Raw genomic sequence first — 21,094 nt, 5'->3', positions numbered from 1 at the left:
TACCACATTGAACTGAGGCATCTGTCACTAGAAACAGTAAAGTCAAGATACGAAAAAGCAGACATTGAAGCATTGGGATACCTGGGTAGTGGCCAAGGTGTAACCCTTGGGCTGGAGACTTTCAGCTGCTGCAGCGATGTCAGTAATTTCTTTCTTAGGGCCTAGAGTAGTGGTAGGCCCTGGAGTGGGAGGCCCACTACCTCCATCTGCCTCACTTTGTTCTTCATCCCGGGCAAGCAAGTACTCCACCCCAAAATCATCATCTTCCTCCTCCTCTTCATCTACTTGGCTCTGTGACTGTGCATCTTCAGACTCATCAGACTCAGATTCTTCTGATTCGGAACTTCTGCTCGTTTCTTCCTCCTCTGAATGCTCATCTTCTTCATCCTCACTCTGCTCCTCATCAGAGTCTAAATCACAAGATCAAAGTTCAGAACTTGTTCCTCAAACACCTGTCCTCCCCACTTCTCTCAGAACTACACATTCACCTGATTGACTGCTACTATCCTCTTGATCCTCTTGAGCTGCCTCTTCAGTTTCTGTCGCCTCCTCTGGTTCACAGTCAGAACTGTTAGTGTCAACCTCTTCATCTTCATCTTCCTCATCCTCATCGCTACTCCCAGAGCCTGGAGCAGAGGCATCAGAGGCATAGGCTCCTGCATACTGTTGTAGTAGCTCTTCCATAGATAGCTCACCTGGTGGGGAAATGAATGGTAAGCTTTTGGTGGCTATAAGGAATTTTAGGTGGTATCAGTTCATATTACTAGCTATTTGTTAGATATTACCAGGTGAAAGTTTAATGAAAAACTGTAGTTTACTTTCAGTACCCATTACCAAATCCAAGCCAAAAAAACCTAGGCTACAACCGTGGGAGGAGCTGCCTTCTTCCTGGAAGGACATTACCTGGTAGACTCTTTTAAGATTTAGGTCAAGGGCTGGGAATGTGGCTTAGCGGTAGAGTGCTTGCCTAGCATGCATCAAGCCCTGGGTTCCATTTCTCATTACCAGATAAACAGGAAAAGCCAGAAGTGGCGCTGTGGCTCAAGTTAGAGTGCTAGCCTTGAGCAAAAGCAGCTCAGGGACAGTACCCAGGCCCCGAGTTCAAGCCCCAGCACTGGCAAAAAAAAAAAAAAGAGAGAGAGATAAAGAGAGAGAGAAAGAGAGAGATTGATTTAGGTTAAATACTGTCAGGGTCTTATTAGAGATTCCTTGTATAAATATCCATATAACTTTGTTCAAATTTCCATCATCCACTCTCATCATTTTGTACTTAGAAGTTCCTAAGAAACTTATTCCTTATAAGTCTATCACTGTCAGCTTTATCTTTGTCATTGGAGCTAAAGTTGTACAAGGAAGATACAGAGTACCCAGTCAAGCTGGAGGACTAGACAGTATTATCTCTTTATCCCCAATGTTTTCCACAGTGGAATTCTAAGTAGATGCTCAGCAAAACATCCGGTGAATATCACCTTCTCGAGCCAATTCGCTCAGTTCCATGGCATGATCCACCTCCCCTTCCAACTGCTCCTCAGCTGCTATGGTATCCTCTTCATCTTCCGCTAGAAAGAGAATGAAGTAATATAAATGGAGAGTGAGATATAAGACATAATCTAATACAAATAGGTGAAAAAGCTCTAAACAGGATAAAGAGAACAAGCCTAACCTTCATCCTCATTGGCAGTAAACTCTTCATCATCTTCCTCTGGATGCCAAGGCTGTTTGTTGCACTGTGTGACTGAAGGTGAGGGCTTTACCTGTGAACAAGGTATGAAAAGTTAGAGCAACAGAAGGAAGACATATGCTAAAGAAGACATGAGAAAATTCTCTGTCCCGTTGAGTGACAGCTGCCACTGGCACAATACCAGGGCAAGGATGCAATCAAGGATGATTTTCTTTCAGCACCAGCTACCAAATCCTAACCCCACTTCCTAGAGGAGGATCTGTGAAAGTGCTATGTAATTAAAGCGCCCCCGCCCCGCCCCAACCCAGACACATGGACCAAAGGTCTAGAAGAGATTTTGAAGTAATCATCCCAGATCCCTAATTATAATCCAATAAAATATTAAGGATATTTTACAGAACAGGAAAATAAGACCAAGAGAAACTCACATAGCAGCGTCAGGCACCGTGGCTTACACATACAATCCTAGCTACTCAGAAGGCTGAGATCTGAGGATCGTGGTTCAAAGCCAGCCCAGGCAGGTAAGTCCGTGAGACTCTTATCTCCAATAAACCACTCAGAAAACCAGAAGTAGCACTGTGGCTCAAGTGGTAGAGCACTAGCCTTGAACTGAAGAGCTGAGGGACAGTGCTCAGGCCCACAGTTCAAGCCCCAAAACCGATCTCCCCCCAAAAAGAAGAACAAAAAAAAAGCACATAACAAACTAAAAAGTAAACTCTTGGGCTGGGAATGTGGCCGAGGGGTAGAGTACTTGTGTAGCATGCATAGAAGTTTCAGGTTCAACTCCTCAGTACCACATAAACGGATAAAGCTGGAAATATTGCTATGGCTCAAGTTGTAGAGTGCTAGTTTTGAGCAAAAGCTCAGGGACAGTGCCCAGGCCCTGAGTTTAAGCCCCAGCACTGGCATGTAGATATGTATATATATCTATAACTAAGTATTTATATGGTTAAACATAGAACATGAGGCTGGGAAGGTAGTTCGGAAGGTAGCTGGGAAGGTAGAGTGCTTGCCTCGCAGGCATGAGGCCCTGGGTTCAATTCCTCAGCACCACATAAACAGAAAAAGCTGGAAATGGTGCTGTAGCTCAAGTAGTAGAGTGTTAGCCTTGAGCTGAAGAGCTCAGGGACAGTGCCCAGGCCCAGAGTTCAAGCCCCATGACCAACCTCCCCCCCAAAAAACAAAAAAACATAGAACATGAATCAAACTAAGGGACTACTCAGAGGGAGGGGAGAAAGGAAAAGAAACAAGGTGAGTAATACATGACAAGTATGAGGGCAACATAAACTCAGTAAAAGCTTTTGATTAGTAGGGGGATAGGAGGTGTGAAAAGAAAAGTTGACTGTCAGTAGGTACTAGAAAGTTGGGCTCTGAGAATGATGAAAGTGGTTAAATACTGCCAAAATAGATTTGTAACTATGAAAATTGAACAATGAATTCATTTGAAGACTTAGGGTGGGGGAGAAGCATGGAGAATAAAAGTTGAGAGTAAGATTGATGGGAATATAGTGTGAACATGTGTGGAAATGTAACAAAATCACCACCCTATGTAACTAATACAAAAGAAAAAAAAAATGCCAGGTGCTGGTGGCTCACACCTGTAATCCTAGTTATTCAGGAGGCTGAGATCTGAAGATCAGTTTGAAGACAGGATGAACAAAGACTATAAGACTCTGTATCCAATTAGCAAAATGCTGAACTGCAGCTGTGATTCAAGTGGTAGAGCATCAGACCTGAGCCAAAAAACCACATAAGAGCTAGGTGCCAGTGGATCACACCTGTAATCCTAGCTACACGTGCATACATACACACACACAACCCTCTACCATAGCATCAGAAACCCTGCCAAATCAAAGGCTGGAACTTGCCACAAACCCATTTCTCCCAGCTATTATTCCAAAATGATAGAACAACTTTCCTTAACTATAAGAATTATAACAGGGGCTGGGAAGGTGGTTCAGTGGTAGAGCATTTGCCTTGCATGCATGAGGCCCTGGGTTCCATTCCTCAGCACCACATAAGCAAAAAGAAAAAAGCCAGAAGTGGCGCTGTGGCTCAAGTGGTAGAGCGCTAGCCTTGAGCTGAAGAGCTGAGGGACAGCACCCAGGCCCAGAGTTCAGGCCCCACAACTGGACCCAAAAAAAAAAAAAAAAAATTATCTGCTAAGAATTATAACAAGCAGGGCACCGGTGGCTCACACCTGTAATCCTAGCTACTCAGGAGGCTGAGATCTGAGGCTCTCAGTTCAAAGACAGCCTAGGCAGGAAGTCAATGAGACTCTTATCTCCAATAAACTACTCGAAAAATGAAAGTGGCGCTGTGGCTCAAGCGGTAAGGGCGCTTGCCTTGAGCGCCTAAGCCCAGAGTTCAAGCCCCACGACTTATTATTATAACAAAACTGGGCACTGGTGGCTCACACCTGTAAACCTAGCTACTCAGGAGGCTAAGATCTGAAGATGATGGTTCAAAGCTAGCCTGGGAAGGAAAGTCTGTAAGACTCTTTCCTTCAATTACCCACCAGGAACCAAAAGTGAAGCTGTGGCTCAAAGTGGTAGAGTACTAGCCTTGAGTGAAAAAACTCAGGGACAGTGCCTAGACCCTGAGTTCAAGCCCCATAACCAACCAAAAAAGAAGAACTATTTAACAACAAAAACAATCACCAATAAACAGCAAGAAACCTTCTCTTCTATTTTTACTTTAGTTCCTTCTAAAATATTACTGTACCTGGTGCCAATGGTTCATGCCTGTAATCCTAGCTACTCATGAGTATGAGATCTGAGGATCTCAGTTCAAAGACAGCCTAGGCAGGAAGTCAATGAGACTCTTATCTCCAATTAACCACCAAAAAGCTACAAGTAGAGGTGTAGTACAAGTGATAGAGTGCCTGCGTTGAGGAAAAAGCCAAGCAAGAGTGCAAGGAGCTGAGTTCCAATCTCATGAATGAATGAATGGGTTGGGCACCGATGGCTCATGCCCATTAGCTACTCAGGAGACTGAGATCTGAAGATTGTAGTTCAAAGCCAGCATAGGTAGGAAAATCCATGAAATTCTTATCTCCTTAATTAAGTACCAAAATAGCCCTAAGTGAAACCTATGGCTGAAGTGGTGCTACAGCCTTGTGCAAAAAAGGTCAGGGAAGGGCTGGGAATGTGCCTTAGTGGTAGAATGCTTGCCTAGCATGCATGAAGCCCTGGGTTCAATTCCTTAGTACCACATAAACAGAAAAAGCCAGAAGTGGGTCTGTGGTTCAAGTGGTAGAGTGCTAACCTTAAGCAAAAAGCAGCTCAGGGACAGTGCCCAAGCCCTGAGTTCAAGCCCCAGGTCAAGCAAAAAAAAAAAAAAAAGAAAAAATAAATAAATAAAATATACATCTCCATGTTTCTGAAATATGCTTCTTTACAAGTTAGAGATGCCTTTATTTCTACTTGTATTTTTTATCAGAGATAGGTACAGAATGTTATAAAAATCTTTTTCACTGTTTTTTGGAGTGTTGGTACTAGAGCTTGAACTCAAGGCCTCACGGTCTCACTTTGACTGGTGTTCTACCATTTGAGCCACACCTCCACTTCACAAAAAAATGTCTTTGAAGACATCCAACAAGGCAATAGGAAGATGATAATGTAGTTATTAATTTTAATCTAGTACAGTAGCTAAATATTAATATTTTAATGCATTAAAGTAGCTTAGTGAGTATTGAGCTCTTCTTACATTTCTGGAATAAACTGTAGGGAAAAAAAAAACCCACAGTAAGCCCAGGACTCAGACTAGTACCTCTCTCTCTATACTCCCACTCTGAGCCTTCCTCCCTCCATGTCTTCTACCTATACCTCCACCACCTGAGAGGGATCCTCTTCAGCACATTCTTCAGGTCCATCTCGGGTATCACTATCATGAGATGAGGGGGTTTGAGAGGGACTGGAAGGCTCTTCCAGAAGCTGAGGTGGGAGGGAACGAAGCAGCTCTTCCAATGGCAGTTCTCCCTCACGTCGAAGCAGCTCAATCTCACGTCTCTGTGTCTCTGCATCATTGCCTTCCTGCTGTTCTTCAACCTCAATAGTCTCCTCATCATCCTCTTCCTCCTCCTCTTGGGGTTGGAAGTCCCCATCTATAGCAGGAGAACAAGGTCACAAAGTCCACGGGCCCTGCAAGCCACAGGGTGGGTTTTTCAGCTCAGGAAAGGGTACATGGGGAAGAGTAACAGGACCAGAGATAACACACACCTTCATCATCCAGCCGGGAAGCAGGGGGCGGAGGACTAGAGGCAGCTGAGGAAGAACCAAGGCAAGGGGAGGAACCAGCTTTGCTGGAAGCTAGTGGCTGGTTGAGGCTCTGAGACAGTAGATCAGAGTACTTTTCAGTTTGTCCCACAATGAAGTCTAGGTGCAAGTCCAAAGCTTTTTTGCGCTTTTCTTCAAGCCGGGACTGCTGCTTGAATTGCACAACCTGCAATAACCATGAAACAGACCAGTCACCAACAAACCCCCTAATTTTTATACTTTTACCCAACACTGAAAGTGGCTCTAGCCAGGCCACAAACCATTTAGGAGAATTAAAAAAAAAAAATCTTAAGGTTGTTTTTAAGGAGCTCATCATTTTAGAATATGTCTGAGGAAAACAGAAAGGGAACAACACATCAAACAGCTATAGATGATTTGCAAATTATCTGAAGCAACAGATGTAGTCCACTAATAAAGCACTTGCCTTGCATGCTTAAGGCTGAGTTCAGTCCCTACTTAACACACACACACAAAAAGTGGGCTTATCTAGATCCTTTCAAGTTTGTTAGGTTAAGTAATTGGCAGTATTTTTACAGTAAATTCATGGAAGTTACTTGTTTTACTGTTTATAACACTACTACTCAATTTTGGCATACATAACTCCTAACATGCATATAAGGCTGACCAGATATGATATGAATGCTAGTTTATACAATTCTTTTCTTTTCTTTTTTGTTTGTCAGTACTGAAGCTTGAACTCTGGGGCTAGGCACTGTCCCTGCACTCTTCAGCTCAAAGCAAGCACTCTACTACCTGAGCCAGAGTGTCACTTCCAGTTTTCTGGTGGTTAAATGGAGATAAACAGTCCCATAGATTTTCCTGCTCAGGCTGGCTCTGAACCACGATTCTCAGATTTCAGCATCCTGAGTAGCTAGGATTACACTGGCACCCAGCCATACAATTATTTTCTCTAGTCTTATTTTTTTATTGAGTCTTTTTTTGTTTGTTTGCTTCAGATACTTTTATGAAGTCAAAATAAAAGCCTCAACAAAACATAAAATTCTTATTAAAAAGCTTAGAGCCAGCCAGGCGCCAGTGGCTCACGTCTGTAACCCTAGCTACTCAAGAGGCTGAGCTCTGAGGATCGTGGTTCAAAGCCAGCTGGGGCAGGAAAGTCCGTGAGACTCTTATCTCCAATTAACCACCAGAAAGTGGTGGTGTGGCTCAAGTGTTAAGAGTGCTCACCTTGAGCAGAAAAGCTTAGAGATAATACCCAGGCCCAGAATTCAAGCCCCATGACTAAAAAAAAAAAAGCTCAGGGGCTGGATCCTGATGGCTCACACCTGTAATCCTATTCAGGAGACTGAGATCTGAGGATCATGAAATTCTTTTTGTTTTTTTTTGGTCTGGTGGTGGGGCCTGAACTCTGGGCCTGGGCGCTGTCCTCAGCTCTTCAGCTCAAGGCTAGCGCTCTACCACTTGAGCCACAGCGCCACTTCCGGCTTTTTTCTTTTTGCTTATGTGGTGCTGAGGAATCGAACCCAGGGCCTCGAGCATGCAAGGCAAACGCTCTACCACTGAGCCACCTTCCCAGCCCCTGAGGATCATGAAATTCTTATGTCCAATTAACCACTTAAAAACTGAAAGTGGTTGCTGTGCCTCAAAGTGGTAGAGCATTAGTCTTGAGTAGAAAAGTTCAAGGACAGGGCCCTAAGTTCAAGCCCCACAATTAGATAACTTAGATAGAGAGAGAAAATGTCAATACTCCTAAAAGTAATCTACAGATTCAAGGAAATACTAATCAAAATCTCAATGTCAATTCTTCATAGAAATAGGAAAAATCCAAAAAATTATATAGAAGCATTAATAGCAAAAGCAATTCTGGGTAAAAAGAACAATGCTGGAAGCATCATAATGATCAAACTTCAAATTATACTATATGGCCATAGTAACATAAAAACAGACCTGGGAATGAAATTACACAACTGTATGATCTAATTTTCAACAAAAGAGCCAAAAACACACTGGAGGAAAGTCTCTAGTTATCACCTGCAGGAGACTGAAAATTGACCCTTATGTGTCACTCTGCACAAAAACCAACTCCAAAAAATCAAAATACTCAAAGTAAGACCAGAAACTTTATATCTAATACAAGAAAACAAGAAAAACCCTGGAAGTTATGGATTCAGGTAATTTTAACAGAACTCTAATTGCCCAGAAAATAAAAACAAGAATTGACAAATGACAGTGTGCTTGTGGCTCACACCAATAACCCTAGCTACTCAGGAGGCTAAAATCTGACGATCATGGTACAAAGCCAGGCTGAGCAAGGAAAGTTCAAGCCCCACAACTGACCACCCCCCCACACACAAAAAAAATAATAAAGAAAGAAAATACAGAATTAAATGTCAGTGATTCATGCTTGTTATCCTAGCTACTCTGGAGGCTGAGATTCGAGGATCATGATTTGAAGCCACTCTGGGCAGGTAAGTCTGAGAAACTATTTTATCTCCCATTTATCAGCAAAAATCAGAAGTAGAGGTGTGGCTCAAGTGGTAGAGAGCCAGGCTTAAAAGGAAAAGTATAGGGCTGGCAAAGTGGCTCAGTGGTAGAGTGCTTGCCTTGCATGCATGAGGCCCTGGGTTCAATTCCTCAGCACCACATAAGCAGAAAAAGCCAAAAGTGGCACTGTGGCTCAAGTGGTAGAGCATTAGCCTTGAGCTGAAGAGCTGAGGGACAGCACCTGGGCCCAGAGTTCAGGCCCCACAACCGACCAAAAAAAAAAAGAAAAAAAAAGGAAAAGTATAGTAAAATTCTATCTTACCTGTCAGAATGGCAATCATCAAGAAAACAAACAATAAGCATTGATGGCTCACTCCTGTAATCCTACCTATTCAGGAGGCTGAGATCTGAGGATTGTGGTTCAATGCCAGCCTGACCACGAAAGTCTAAGGGACTCATATCTCTGTTAGCCACCCAAAAACTTAGGAACAGCACCCAGACCCTGCTGAGTTCAAGCCCCAGGAGCAGCAAACACTGTGGGGGGGGGGGGGGGGAGGAGAAGAAAGAAAGAAAAAAGAAAAAAAAAGAAGCCGGGCATTGGTGGATCTCACCTATAATCCTATAATCCTAGCTACTCAGGAGGCTGAGATCTGAGAATCTTGGCTCAAAGCTAACCAGTTCAAAGCCAGCCTGGGTAGGAAAGTCCATGAGACTTATCTCTAATAAACCACTCAGAAAATGGGAAGTGACACTGTGGCAAAAATGGTAGAGTCCTAGCCTTGAGCTGAAGAGCTGAGACAGTACCCAGGCCCAGAGTTCAAGCCTCACCACCAAACAAAAAAGAGAGAGAGAGAGAGAGAGAGAGAGAGAGAGAGAGAGAGAAGAAAACAAACGCTAGTGAGGATTCAGAGGGAAAAAAAGGAATTGTCATACATTACTGATGGGAATGTAAACTAGAGCAACCACTGTAGAAATCCATGTGGAAGGGAAAGTGTGGCTCAGTGGTAGAGCGCTTGCCTTGCATGCTTGAGGCCCTGGCTTCGATTCCTCAGCACCACATAAGCAAAAAGAAAAAAGCAGGAAGTGGCTCTGTGGCTCTAGTGGTAGAGCGCTAGTCTTGAGCTGAAGAGCTGAGGGACAGCGCCCAGACCCAGAGTTCAGGCCCCACAACCAGACCCCCCCCTCAAAAAAAAAAGAAATCCATGTGGAAGTTCTTCAAATGATAAAATTAGACCTTGCCTATGACACTATGACACTATCATACAACCATGGGGCATATATTTGAAGGAGTACAAATCAATGTTCATGTTTATTGCAACACTGTTCACAATAAACAATAAAATCAACTAAGGTATCCAACAACAGATAAATAAAGAAGATATGGTACATATATACCATGAAATATTACACAGTCATCAAGAAAAATGAAATCATGTAATCTGGAGGAAAATGGATGGAATTGGTAAGCATATGGACAGGGAATATATGAATAGCCAATTATCATGTTTACACTCATGTGTGGAAGCTAGACCTAAAAGAAACATGTTCATGGACACGTAATATGTATAATCCTACATAATATATACACATACACACATATATAAAGGACATGATTATAGGAGTATGTAGGAATATGAAGCAGAGAGGGGAAAAAAAGATGGAGGGTAAACAGTAACAGTGCAAGTATCTATGTATTAAAACACCATAAAGGAACAGATTGCTTAAGCCAGGGGCCAGTGGATCACACCTGTACTCCTAGCTACTCAGGAGTAGCTGAGGATTGCTGTTCGAAATCAGCCTGGGCAGGAAAGCCTGTGAACCTATTATCTCCACTAAAGTATCCAAACAAAGCTCAAATGGTAGAATGCTAGCCTTTACCAACGTAAACTCTGATACCCAGGCCCTGAATACAAGCCCCAGGAGTGGCACCAAAAAAACTAGATTGCTTAGCTTAAAAAAAAAGAAAAAGAAAAAGAAAAAAATGCTGGGCGCCAGTGGCTCATGCCTATAATCCTAGCTACTCAGGAGGCTGAGATCTGAGGATGCCAGTTCAAAGCCAGCCCAGGCAGGTAAGTCCGTGAGACTCTTATCTCCAATTAACCACCAGAAAACCAGAAGTGCCGCTATGGCTCAAGTGGTAGAGTGCTCACCTTGAGCTGATGAGCTGAAGGACAGTGCCCAGGCCCAGAGTTCAAGGCCCAGGACAAAAAAAAAAGCAGGGCTGGGCCTGCCTTAGTAGTAGAGTGCTTGCCTAGCATGCATGACGCCCTGGGTTCAATTCTTCAGTACCACATAAACAGAAAAAGCCAGAAGTGTGGCTGAAGTGGTAGACTGCTAGTCTTGAGCAAAAAGCAGCTCAGGGACAGTGCCAAAGCCCTGAGTTCAAGCCCCAGGACTGGAAAAAAAAAAAAAAGGGAAAAGAGGTACTGGGCCCTTAGATTTTTAAATGTAAAGGTGGGAAAGATTTACCAAGTATTTCCTTCTTCCTCAGCACTCCATACTAGAAAAGTCCAAAACAATAATAGTTGCTTTAAGTTGCATATTCATACCTCAAAGAAAATTTTTGATCATTCCTACTAACATGCCAACCTACACTCCTAAGGCCACTTCCCTCTCTCAATTTCTACTATTTACCTTCTCAACATTGCTCCAGAACTGCCGGACATCCTTGGCCATGGTGGAAGCAATTCTTCGAAGCTTGGCCTGCTCCTCCCTCCGAGCCCGTTCTTCTTTCTGCCGCTGTTCCTCGTGGTGCCTGATCACCATGCGTACCACCTATGGCAATAAAGACCAAACATAAAAACACTCAAAGCCTCTGGACACTGGTGGCTTATTCCTGTAATCCCAGCTACTCAGTAGGCTGAAATCTGAGGATCACAGTTCAATTACCAAAAACAGCCAAAGGAAGTAGAACTGTGGCTCAAGTGGTAGAATGCTAGCCTTCTGCAAATTAAGCTCTTGGAACAATGTCCAAGACTGGCACAAAAGAAAAAGCAAAAAAAACAAACAACTGAAAAAGGCAAAGCTCCTTATCAACCACCCAACAAAAGGCAAAGAAATCAATCCAGGGAAGCCGGGTGCTGGTGGTTCATGCCTGTAATCCTAGCTTCTCAGGAGGCTGAGATCTAAGGATCATGGTTTGAAGCCACTCGTGGCAGTAAAGTCCCCCAGACTTTTAGCTCCAATAAACTAATCAGAAAAAGCCAAAGTGGTGCTGTGGCTGAAGTGGTTGAGGAGTAGCCTTGAGCACAAAGAGGCTCAGGGACAGCGTCCATGCCCTGAATACCGACAAAGAAAAAAAAAAACAATGAAGAGGAAAAAAATCAGGGATGTAGGAGCTTCCTCTTAGTGCTACAAGTAGCAAAAAGGACCACACTGTTCTGTTTGGTTTCTTTCCAAATAACCCAACTATCAAAGGAAAGCACACTTGAAAGGTTGACCCAGTTGAGTACATACCTTACGAGCCACACCCCGTTTCCATCGGCGCTCCTGAGCAAAGTCAGCAGAGAGCCACTGCATCTCCTCACACAGATAATCCCAGTGGCCTTTTGGCCGTGGAGGCTCTGGCACCTTCGGTAGCCTCTTCAGTGACCAGAATCCCTCCTTCCGAAGCTCAGCAATCCGAGTCTCAATTTCAGCTTCCTAAGAAGGGGCAGCTAGGTCAATCAACAGTTCCTGAAGCTGGGCACTGATGGCTCACACTTGTAATCTTAGCTACTTAGAGGCTGAGATCTATAGATTGCAGTTTGAAACCAGTCCAAAAATAAAGTCTGTGAGACTCTTATTACAATTAACCACCAGAAAACCAGAAGTGGCACTGTGGCTCAAAGTTAGACAGCTAGCCTTGAGTAAAAAAGCCCATGGACGGGCTGGGAAGGTGGCTCAGTGGTAGAACGCTTGCCTTGCATGCATGAGGCCCTGGGTTCGATTCCTCAGCACCACATAGGCAGAAAAAAAAGCCGGAAGTGGTGTTGTGGCTCAAGTGGTAGAGTGCTAGCCTTGAGCTGAAGAGCTGAGGGACAGTGTCCTGAGTTCAAGCCCCATGACCGGACCCAAAAAAAAAAGCCCATGGACAACACCCAGACCCTCAGTTCAAGACCCATAACTGATAGGGAAAAAAAAACAAAACAAAGTTCCTGGACATAAAAGCTGAATTCTTAAGCACTTAGAGGGCTGTTTCATGTTCTCCTCAGATGAAGGAAAAAGGACCAAAGAGATTAAAATCATTTCTCTGACAGAATGGAGCTAAGAACTGGGAATCAAAAACAGGTCTAAGAACTCCAGACACCAGATTTCATGCTTTTTCCATTATTCCACACAATATTTGTTTGTAACCCATGGACATGAGTGAGAAACATCTCCCAGAGAAGCAAAGAATACAAGTATCCTTTTTTTAAATTCTATATAAAAGGGCTCTTTAAAACAATAGAACTATATTTCCTCAGAGTAATGTTTAAGCTGTATTAGGCTTATAAATTTGTTATAGAGTCTAATTTATACAATCATTTTTGCTTTCAAATATACTTTTAAGGTTGCTAGCTTTGTAGCTTCATGTTAGAACATTTGCCCAACACATATAAGACCAGGTGTTCAATACCTACCACAGAACAGAAACAAAATAAACACCCTTACCCCTCCACCCCCACAAAAAAATGGTTGCCAACACTGCTTTTCATGCAAAAACTACTGAAAAGCTATATATGACAACAGTGGTTGGGTATAACAAAAAAATTACTAAATTTAAAAAAAGACTGGGGGCACAGCTAAAGAGAAAAAGCTCCCACCAGTTGCCAGTGGTTCATGATTATAATCCTAAACTACTGAGAAGCCTGAGATCTGAGAATGCCAGTTTACAAAGTCAGACAGCCCAGGCAAAAAAAAAACTGGACAAAGTTCCAATTAACTAGCAAAAGCTAGAAGCAGAGATGTGGCTCAAGTGGTAGAGCATCAGTCTTGAATGAAAATGCTAAGCCAGAGTGTCAGCCAGAGCTAAGACTTGAGTTCAAATCCCAGTACTGGCTCAAAAAAACAAACAAACAAAAAAAAAGAGGGGCTGGGAAGGTAGCTCAGTGGTAGAGTGCTTGCCTTGCATGCATGAGGCCCTGGGTTTGAGTCCTCAGCACCACATAAGCAGAAAAAGCTGGAAGTGGCGCTGTGGCTCAAGTGGTAGAGCGCTAGCCTTGAGCTGAAGAGCTGAAGGACAGCACCCAGGCCCAGAGTTCAAGCCCCATGATCGGCAAAAAAAAAAAAAGAGGCACAGCCCCAAATTCAAACCCAAGGACTACAAATAATAGCAAAAACCTCAGCACAGGGCCAAATTGCTGATATACAACTATAATCCCAGCACTAGGGAGGCTGGGATAGAAGCATTACAAGTTGTAATTTGGAAAGGGAAAATCCCTCAAGATAAATGTTAAATTGGGGAAAATGATAGAGATGAGGCAAAGAATTAGCCTGATGGTGGGAGGACAAAATAAAGGAAGTCATGGATAGCAGTGGATCTCGAATTTAAGCATGCATAAAATGACCTGAAGTTTTAAAATATTGCTAGGTATCATCCCAAAATTTTAAATGAATAGTACCAAGAATATGTATTTCTAATAAGCTTCCAGGTGATGCAGAAACCCAGGGACTACCACACTTACCACTGGATAAACTTAACAGGCAGCAGAATAGAAGTAAGTAGAAATTAGTAAGTCTTAAGAGCATCAAAGTTTACAAAGTACTTTCATGTCTAATTCTTCCTTGAATTTTAACTTCACTATAAAGCTGTAGATAAGCACTTGCCAAAAATGTGCTCTGTTTTCAATCCCCAGAAAATCCCAGGAAGAAAAAAACACAAGCATGGTAACAGATATGGTAACAGATTTTTTTTTTTTTTTTTTTTTTTAGTGTCAGTCCTGGGGCTTGAACTCAGGGCCTAGGTAGTGTCCCTTAGCTTCTTGCGCGCACACGTGTGTGCCTGCGTGTGTCTCTCTCCCGGGGTTTGAACTCTGGGCCTGAGCGCTGTCCCTGAGCTCTTCAGCTCAAGGTGAACACTCTACCACTTGGGCCACAGCGCTATTTCTGGTTTTCTGGTGGTTAATTGGAGATAAAAGTCTCATGGACTGGGCTGGGTTTAAACTGCAATCCTCAGATCTCAGCCTTCTGAGTAGCTAGGACTACAGGTGTGAGCCACCAGTGCCCAGCTTGTCCCTAAACTTTTGTGTTCAAGGCTAGTACTGTATTACGTGAGTCATAGTAGAGCCACTTCATTTTTGGTGCTTAATTGGAAATTAAGAGTATCACAGGCTTTCCTGCCTGGGCTGGCCTCAATCCAAGATCCACAAATCTCAGCCTCCAAAGTAGGTAGGATTACAGGTATGAGCCACTGTGCCTAGATCAGATATCTCTATCTTAAAAATATCTGGGCTGGGGATGTATCTCAGTAGCAAAGCACTTGCCTAACATTTATGAGGCCCTGGGTTTGACAGAACAAAATAAATAAAAGGGAAAATGAATCTTAGAATTTAAGCATACACTTAACAGGACATAAGCTAAGATAGAGCCTATCCCCTAAATCTACAAGAAACAGAGACATGTAAAATACCCATGGGACACGACTGAGTATTAAAAGATGACTCCCAAGAATCCTCACAGACTTTCCCAATACGTACATGCTTGGCTTGCTCTGCAATTTCTGCATGGCTCTTTTCCCACTTTGGGCCCTTATTAGCCAAGTCAGCAGCCTGGGGTAAGCTGAGCCCTTCCAGGGGCACTGTGGCACCATCTGAGGAGCCTGAAGGTCCATCCAAAGAAGAATCTTGAGCTATGTGCTGGGGGGAGATGCCACCTGCCCCACTAGAGGCTGGGGAACTAGATGAGGCAGGGGACACAGGATTGCTGCCTGTCATGCCGTCCGACACCATCTAGAAAAGAGGAAATGATGGAAAAAAGTATCAATTAGCACGTACTGTTTTATGTATATTATTCTATTCTAGTCCATTGAACAAGCCAAGATGTTTGACACACTACAGTTCTATCCATCTGAGTACCCAAGATTCTCTAGACAAAGAGGCTCAGTTAGGACCTGCAACTTCTGATTCAAAGCCAGCAACGCACAAAACAGAAATAGAAATGGAACCATTCCCACTTTCAAACCTGTGTCTGTAGAATTGGGAGCTGAGGATGAGCAGGGGAGGGGCTGCTCTGCATGGTCCCACTCCCAGGCTCCTTGTTGGATGCCTGAAGAATAGCTGGGTTGTTATTACCACTGCTGCAGGCCGAGGGGCTGGCGTCCGGCTGCAGGGCATACTGGGAGCTGGCCTCATTCTGGGCCACCAGCCACCGGGACCCGCCTTCCAGGGCCCGGGGCCCACCAGGGCCTCCCAGCCTCTGTTCAGGTCCACCAGTCTCTGGAGCACCTAAAAGTAGGATAGAAATGAATTAAAGGACATTGAAGTTGTTTGGCTTATTGTGGGTGCTTGTTTTTTGTTAATTTGTCAGTCTTGGGGCTTGAACTCTGGCCCTGGGCACTGTCCCTGAGCTCTTCAACTGAAGGCTAACACTCTACCACTTGAGCCACAAGCACCACTTCTGGTTTTCTGAGAGGTTTATTGGAGATAAGAGTCTCACGGAACTTTCCTGCCTGGGCTGGCTTTGAACCATAATCTTCAGATCTCAGCCTTCTGACTAGCTAGGATTACAGGCTTGAGCCACCAGCACCTGGTATGTGTGTTTTTTGGTGCCGGTCCTAGGGCTTAAACTCAGGACATGGGTGCTGTCCTTGAGCTGTTTTGCTCAAGACTAGTGCAAAAAGGGCTGAGTTCAAGCACCTGTAACAGTATTAACGTATGTGCATGCATACACGTATACAACCACATACAGAATTTAAAAAAAAAAAACACAGGAAAAGCTGGGCGCTGGTGGCTCACGCCTGTAATCCTAGCTACTCAGGAGGCTGAGATCTGAGGATCGCGGTTCAAAGCCAACCCGCGAGACTCCTATCTCCAATAAACCACCAGAAAACCGGAAGTGTCGCTGTAGCTCAAGTGGTAGAGCGCTCGCCTTGAGCTGAAGAGCTGAGGGACAGCACCCAGGCCCAGAGTTCAAGCCCCACGACCGACCAAAAAAAAAAAAAAAAACACAGGAAAACATTATGGTAAACACAGTAGTACTTGCACGCACATATAGCTATTAGGGAAGTTTCAGTGAAGGAACTGAGCCTAGGAGTTGATGACCAGCCTGGGAAACATAATGAAACCCCATTTAAAAACAATAACACACCAACAGCCAGGCACTGGTGGCTCACGGCTGTAATCATAGCTACTCAGGAGGCTGAGACCTGAGGATTGCAGTTCAAAACCAGCCAAAGCAGGAAAGTCTGTAAGACTCTTATCTCCAATTAACCAGAAAACTGGAAGTAGTGCTGTGGCTCAAGTGGTAGAGCGCTCACGTAGAGCTGAAGAGCTGAGGGACAGCGCCCAGGCCCAGAGTTCAAGCCCCATGACCGACCAAAAAAAAAAAAAAAAAGACATTTCTAAAGCAATAAGATCCTTTTTCCTAACTTGTGAACCAGGTACCTTTCAAAACATACAAAATGATTATATAGTTTCTCCCAAACACTGAAAATAAAAGTATGTAGAACAAATCATTGCTTGAAATGGGACTTAAACTCCAATATTATCTCTATAAGTTCAAAAATGAGATTCAAAGAAAACAAATAACTTAAGGGCTAGGTAGTCTCATGGTAGTTTCCGAGGCAATCAGGTTTTTCTCAACCCATCCACAGTCCCAGTTTGTTATCAGTATCAAAAATCCCTAATAGCTGGGCTTGAGTGGCTCAAGCATGTAATCCTACCTACTCTGGAGGCTGAGATATAAGGACTACAGTGCCAAGTCAGCCCAGGTAGGAAATCCCATGAGATTTGACAATGAACTACAAAAACAAAAAACTGGAAATGGAGCTGTAGCTCAAGTGATTGAGCACTAGGATTGAGCAAAAGAGCTCACGGAGCTGGGCACTGGTGGCTCACGCCTATAATCCTAGCTACTGAGGAGGCTGAGATCTGAGGATTGTGGTTCAAAGCCAGTCCAGGCAGGAAAGCCTGTGAGACTCTTACTTCTAATAAACCACCAGAAAACCGCAAATAATGCTGTGACTCAAGTGGTAGAGCGCTTATCTTGAGGTGAAGAGCTCAGGGACAGTGTCCAGGCCCAGAGTTCAAGCCCCATGACCAACAACAACAACAAAAAACAAACAGCTCATGGATGGAGCCCAGGCCCTCAGTTCAAGCCCCAGGGCTAGAAAACAAAGACAAAACAAAATAAAAAGCCTCCACAGAAATTCACATGCAAGGGGCTGGGAAGGTGGCTCAGTGGTAGAGCGCTTGCCTTGCATGCCAGAGGCCCTGGGTTCGATTCCTCAGCATCACATAAGCAAAAAGAAAAAAGCCGGAAGTGGCACTGTGGCTCAAATGGTAGAGTGTTAGCCTTGAGCTGAATGAAGAGCTGAGGGACAGCGCCCAGGCCCAGAGTTCAGGCCCCACGACCGGACCACCCCCCCCCAAAAAAAGAAATTCACATGCAAATACTTCCATAGTTCTTGAGAGCAAAAACCCAGAAATATAGAACTGTGATTCCACTCATTTCATACACTTTTTTTCCATTAGCATCAACATATAAAATGGTATCTAAACACTCCTCACCTGTGTGAGCTGAGACCACACCCCCTGTGAAAGTCTGCACTTCCACGGTGCCGCCGTAATGAGAAGGATCACACCTAAAACAAAATGGAAGAAAACCAGAATTGAGAAATAAACACACAGTAGTGCTCACCAGTATCTCATGCCTATAATCTTTGCTACTCAGGAGGAGGCTGAGACCCAGAGGATCATGGTTCAACATATACAAGACTATCTCCTTAACAATAAAATTCTGGGCTGGAAGTGTGGGTCAAGAGGTAGAGTATCAGCTCTGAGCAAGATGGAAGACTTGAGCTTAAGTTCAAGTACCAGTATTGAAAAAAAAAACCCTCATATTTGCCAATGTTCATCTAAGTTTATAATGTGCTCCAGATTCCTGAGATTTTTAAATATTTCCCAAATCAGCTGGCAAAGTAGTAGGGAAGGCTCATGCTTCAAAAAAATAAAAGCAAACTATATTTTGTGAACAGAGAATTTGCTATTCTTCCTGTAATAGGAACAGCGAAGAAATGATGCATACATACAAGATCAAGTGTAAAAAATGTTGCATACATACAAGATCAAGTGTAAAAACCTAAGTGTAATAGAGTCCAATTGCAGTGTGGACAAACTTAAACCAAAAATATGCCATGTCCAGCAGCTCAAAAAAGATGCTGGCTACCTGGTAGCTTGCTTTCCTCAACAATCAGGATACAAGAATGGAATTCCCAGGAGTGCTCCTGGTTACAGGAGAATCTACCCAGGATTCATCTCAGAACCCTTTTAATCCTCTACCGGCTCCACAAGATATTTCCTGAAACCCTAGCACTTCATCGAGAAATATTAAAGAGCTGGCAGATGTGAGGAAGGCCTCACAGCGAAGGACCATGCACCGGAAACAGGCAGGGTTAACCCACACAAGGCCCGGAAGCGTTTTCCCAGTGTTTAAGGAAATCCCTTAACCACGGTGCTGCCTTGATTCGCTCAACCTCCACAACAGATTCCTAGGCCCCAAGGGAACCAGACTCCCAAGAAGCCTGAACTCTTGACCCACCCTTCACCGCAGTCTCCCCAACCCTCCGACTCGATGACCCGACGTGACCTCTAACCTCGGCCCAAGGTGCCACCAATCCTAAGAGTCCCGCCCTCTCCAGGACTCCCACCCCACCCAACGTGCGCGCCAGCCTGGGGGAGGGGCCTGCGCGTGCGCGGCTGGAGGCGGAGCAAGCCGGCGGCGCGCACGACCTGGGGGCTCCCGCCAGCACCCAGACCCACGCGCCCAAGAACCGCCGGACCAGGCAACCCCTCGTCCACGCACGCCAGGACCCCACACACACACTGCCATACGGCCAAAGGCTACGAGGAGAGAGGGCTCGTGCCAGGTCCAGTTGCCCAGACTGGACACGATGGGCGTGCGCCCCGACTACGCGTCCCACGCCCCCCTTCCTCTTCCCGCGCGCCCCTGAAGGGGACTGAGGTGGGCGGGCAAGAGCGCACCTGGGTCCGTCCTCAGGACTCGCTCGCTCAGGCACGCGTGCGCAGAAGGGCGCGCGGGGAGTGGAGACGCGCTGCGGTTCAGCGCCTGCCGGCTAGGCCGCCCAGCCTGTCTCTATGGGCGCGCGCCGACAGCCTCGCGCACCGGCCCCGGGCCCCGGCAGGAGGTGCGCGCGCAGCACCCCGGGAAGGTGGGAGGGAGGCGGCAGCGGGGATGCGCGCGCAGTTGCCGGCCGGGGGAGGGGCACTGTGGGGCGTCCGCCATCTTGTCTCCCTCTTCTTACCTGCGTCCTCGGGGGCGTGCGCACCACCCCCCTCCCGCCGAGGAGGGGGGAGGGCCCCCTCTTGACCGACGCCTTCACGGCCTTTTAAATTCCCCGGGGAACCGCGGCTACGGCCGCCGCTTTGCCTCCACTGTCTCCTCTCGCGGCGCGGAGACGCAGGCAGTGTGCTGAAGAAAAGGGAGCCCCCTACTCCCAGCGAACTGCCGCCGCTGCTCCCGAGGCCTCACCAAAATGGCCGCCGCCGTCTCGGCCGCCACCACCACCAACCACAACCAGCACGGCTCGCTACCGCTACCGCCGGCGCGGCCGGTACTCTCGCGAGAGACAGTAACTGGAGGTTGGGGGCGGGGAGGCTCGCCTGTGAGCGTAGGGCGCTGTTCGGCGCGCAAGGCACGCTGGGAGGTGTAGTACGCCCCCAGGCTCGGCGCGGTCCCGCACCAGCCATCTCAACCCCTGCGACTGAAGCAGTCTCGAGCTGCATTGCGGGTGCCACCGCCGCTTCCCTTTCTATTTCTTTTTTGTAGATCAGCCAGTGAAATGAAGAAAATTAGCAGTGGAGATTGGCCCTTCCGACTCCGACGGCAGCCCGCTTTTGCAGCGTTGCTGCTTTTTATGAAGATGGTTTCTCGATAACTGCCAAATACCGGCTCTATCCCTTAGCAAACTTTCTAGGGTTAAGAACCCCTTTGAGGGGCTGGGAGGGTGGCTCAGTGGTAGAGCGCTTGCCTTGCATGCATGAGACCCTGAGTTCGATTCCTCAGCACCACATAAGCAGAAAAAGCCGGAAGTGGCGCTGTAGCTCAAGTGGTAGAGCGCTAGCTTTGAAGAGCTGAGGGACAGCGCCCAGGCCCAGAGTTCAGGCCCCACGACTGACAAAAAAAAAAAAAAAGAACCTTTGAGGTCAGGCGCCGATGTCACCTGCCTGTGATCTTAGCTACTCAGTAAGCTGAGAGCTGAGGATTGCAGTTCGAAACCAGCCCAGCCCAGGCAGGAAAGTCCACTACTAGTGAACTACCAGAAACGTAGAATAGGTGGCTAAAAGGTAGAGTGTCAGCCTTGAGAGAGGAAACTGTAAGGAATAGAGCCCAGGTTCTGAATTCAAGACCCAGGGCCCATGGGCACAAAAGACCCATGGGCACAAAAAATAAAAAAAAATAAGAAGAAGAAAAGCCGGGCAGGAGTGGCTGCCACCTGTAATGTTCCCTCCAGAGGCTCAGATCTGAGGAGCAACCACTGACAGAAGTCAGTCCAGGC

At 45.6% G+C, this 21,094-nt stretch overlaps 1 protein-coding gene and 1 non-coding gene across 7 annotated transcripts in view; both read right to left on the bottom strand.

Annotated features, from left to right (window-relative positions):
• LOC138841763 (transmembrane protein 265) overlaps positions 1 to 20,178 on the bottom strand; it is a 55,036-nt gene extending 34,858 nt beyond the window's left edge. For 5 of the 6 annotated variants that reach the window (XM_070042642.1, XM_070042636.1, XM_070042639.1 and 2 more), the window contains exons 1-12: positions 19,841 to 20,178; positions 18,087 to 18,160; positions 15,541 to 15,803; positions 15,057 to 15,308; positions 11,857 to 12,042; positions 11,035 to 11,175; positions 5,902 to 6,124; positions 5,509 to 5,786; positions 1,664 to 1,754; positions 1,470 to 1,559; positions 489 to 695; positions 82 to 410 (exon numbers count right to left, since the gene is read on the bottom strand). In XM_070042642.1, coding sequence (XP_069898743.1) covers positions 82 to 410; positions 489 to 695; positions 1,470 to 1,559; positions 1,664 to 1,754; positions 5,509 to 5,786; positions 5,902 to 6,124; positions 11,035 to 11,175; positions 11,857 to 12,042; positions 15,057 to 15,308; positions 15,541 to 15,594 — 1,851 coding nt within the window. In that variant the 5' untranslated portion in view covers positions 15,595 to 15,803; positions 18,087 to 18,160; positions 19,841 to 20,178. The remainder of the gene's footprint in view (positions 1 to 81; positions 411 to 488; positions 696 to 1,469; positions 1,560 to 1,663; positions 1,755 to 5,508; positions 5,787 to 5,901; positions 6,125 to 11,034; positions 11,176 to 11,856; positions 12,043 to 15,056; positions 15,309 to 15,540; positions 15,804 to 18,086; positions 18,161 to 19,840) is intronic. The other variant, XM_070042637.1, reaches the window with a different exon arrangement.
• LOC138841773 (small nucleolar RNA SNORA30/SNORA37 family) lies at positions 1,824 to 1,955 on the bottom strand. Its single transcript, XR_011376497.1, has one exon. It is a non-coding gene; the product is annotated as a small nucleolar RNA SNORA30/SNORA37 family (small nucleolar RNA).
• Positions 20,179 to 21,094: the final 916 nt, after the last annotated feature.

The sequence above is a fragment of the Dipodomys merriami genome, unplaced genomic scaffold, assembly GCF_024711535.1.
Source record: "Dipodomys merriami isolate MVZ:Mamm:240054 unplaced genomic scaffold, mDipMer1.0.p SCAF_328, whole genome shotgun sequence".
Taxonomy (NCBI): domain Eukaryota; kingdom Metazoa; phylum Chordata; class Mammalia; order Rodentia; family Heteromyidae; genus Dipodomys; species Dipodomys merriami.
This window is presented reverse-complemented; position numbering and strand designations above follow the sequence as displayed.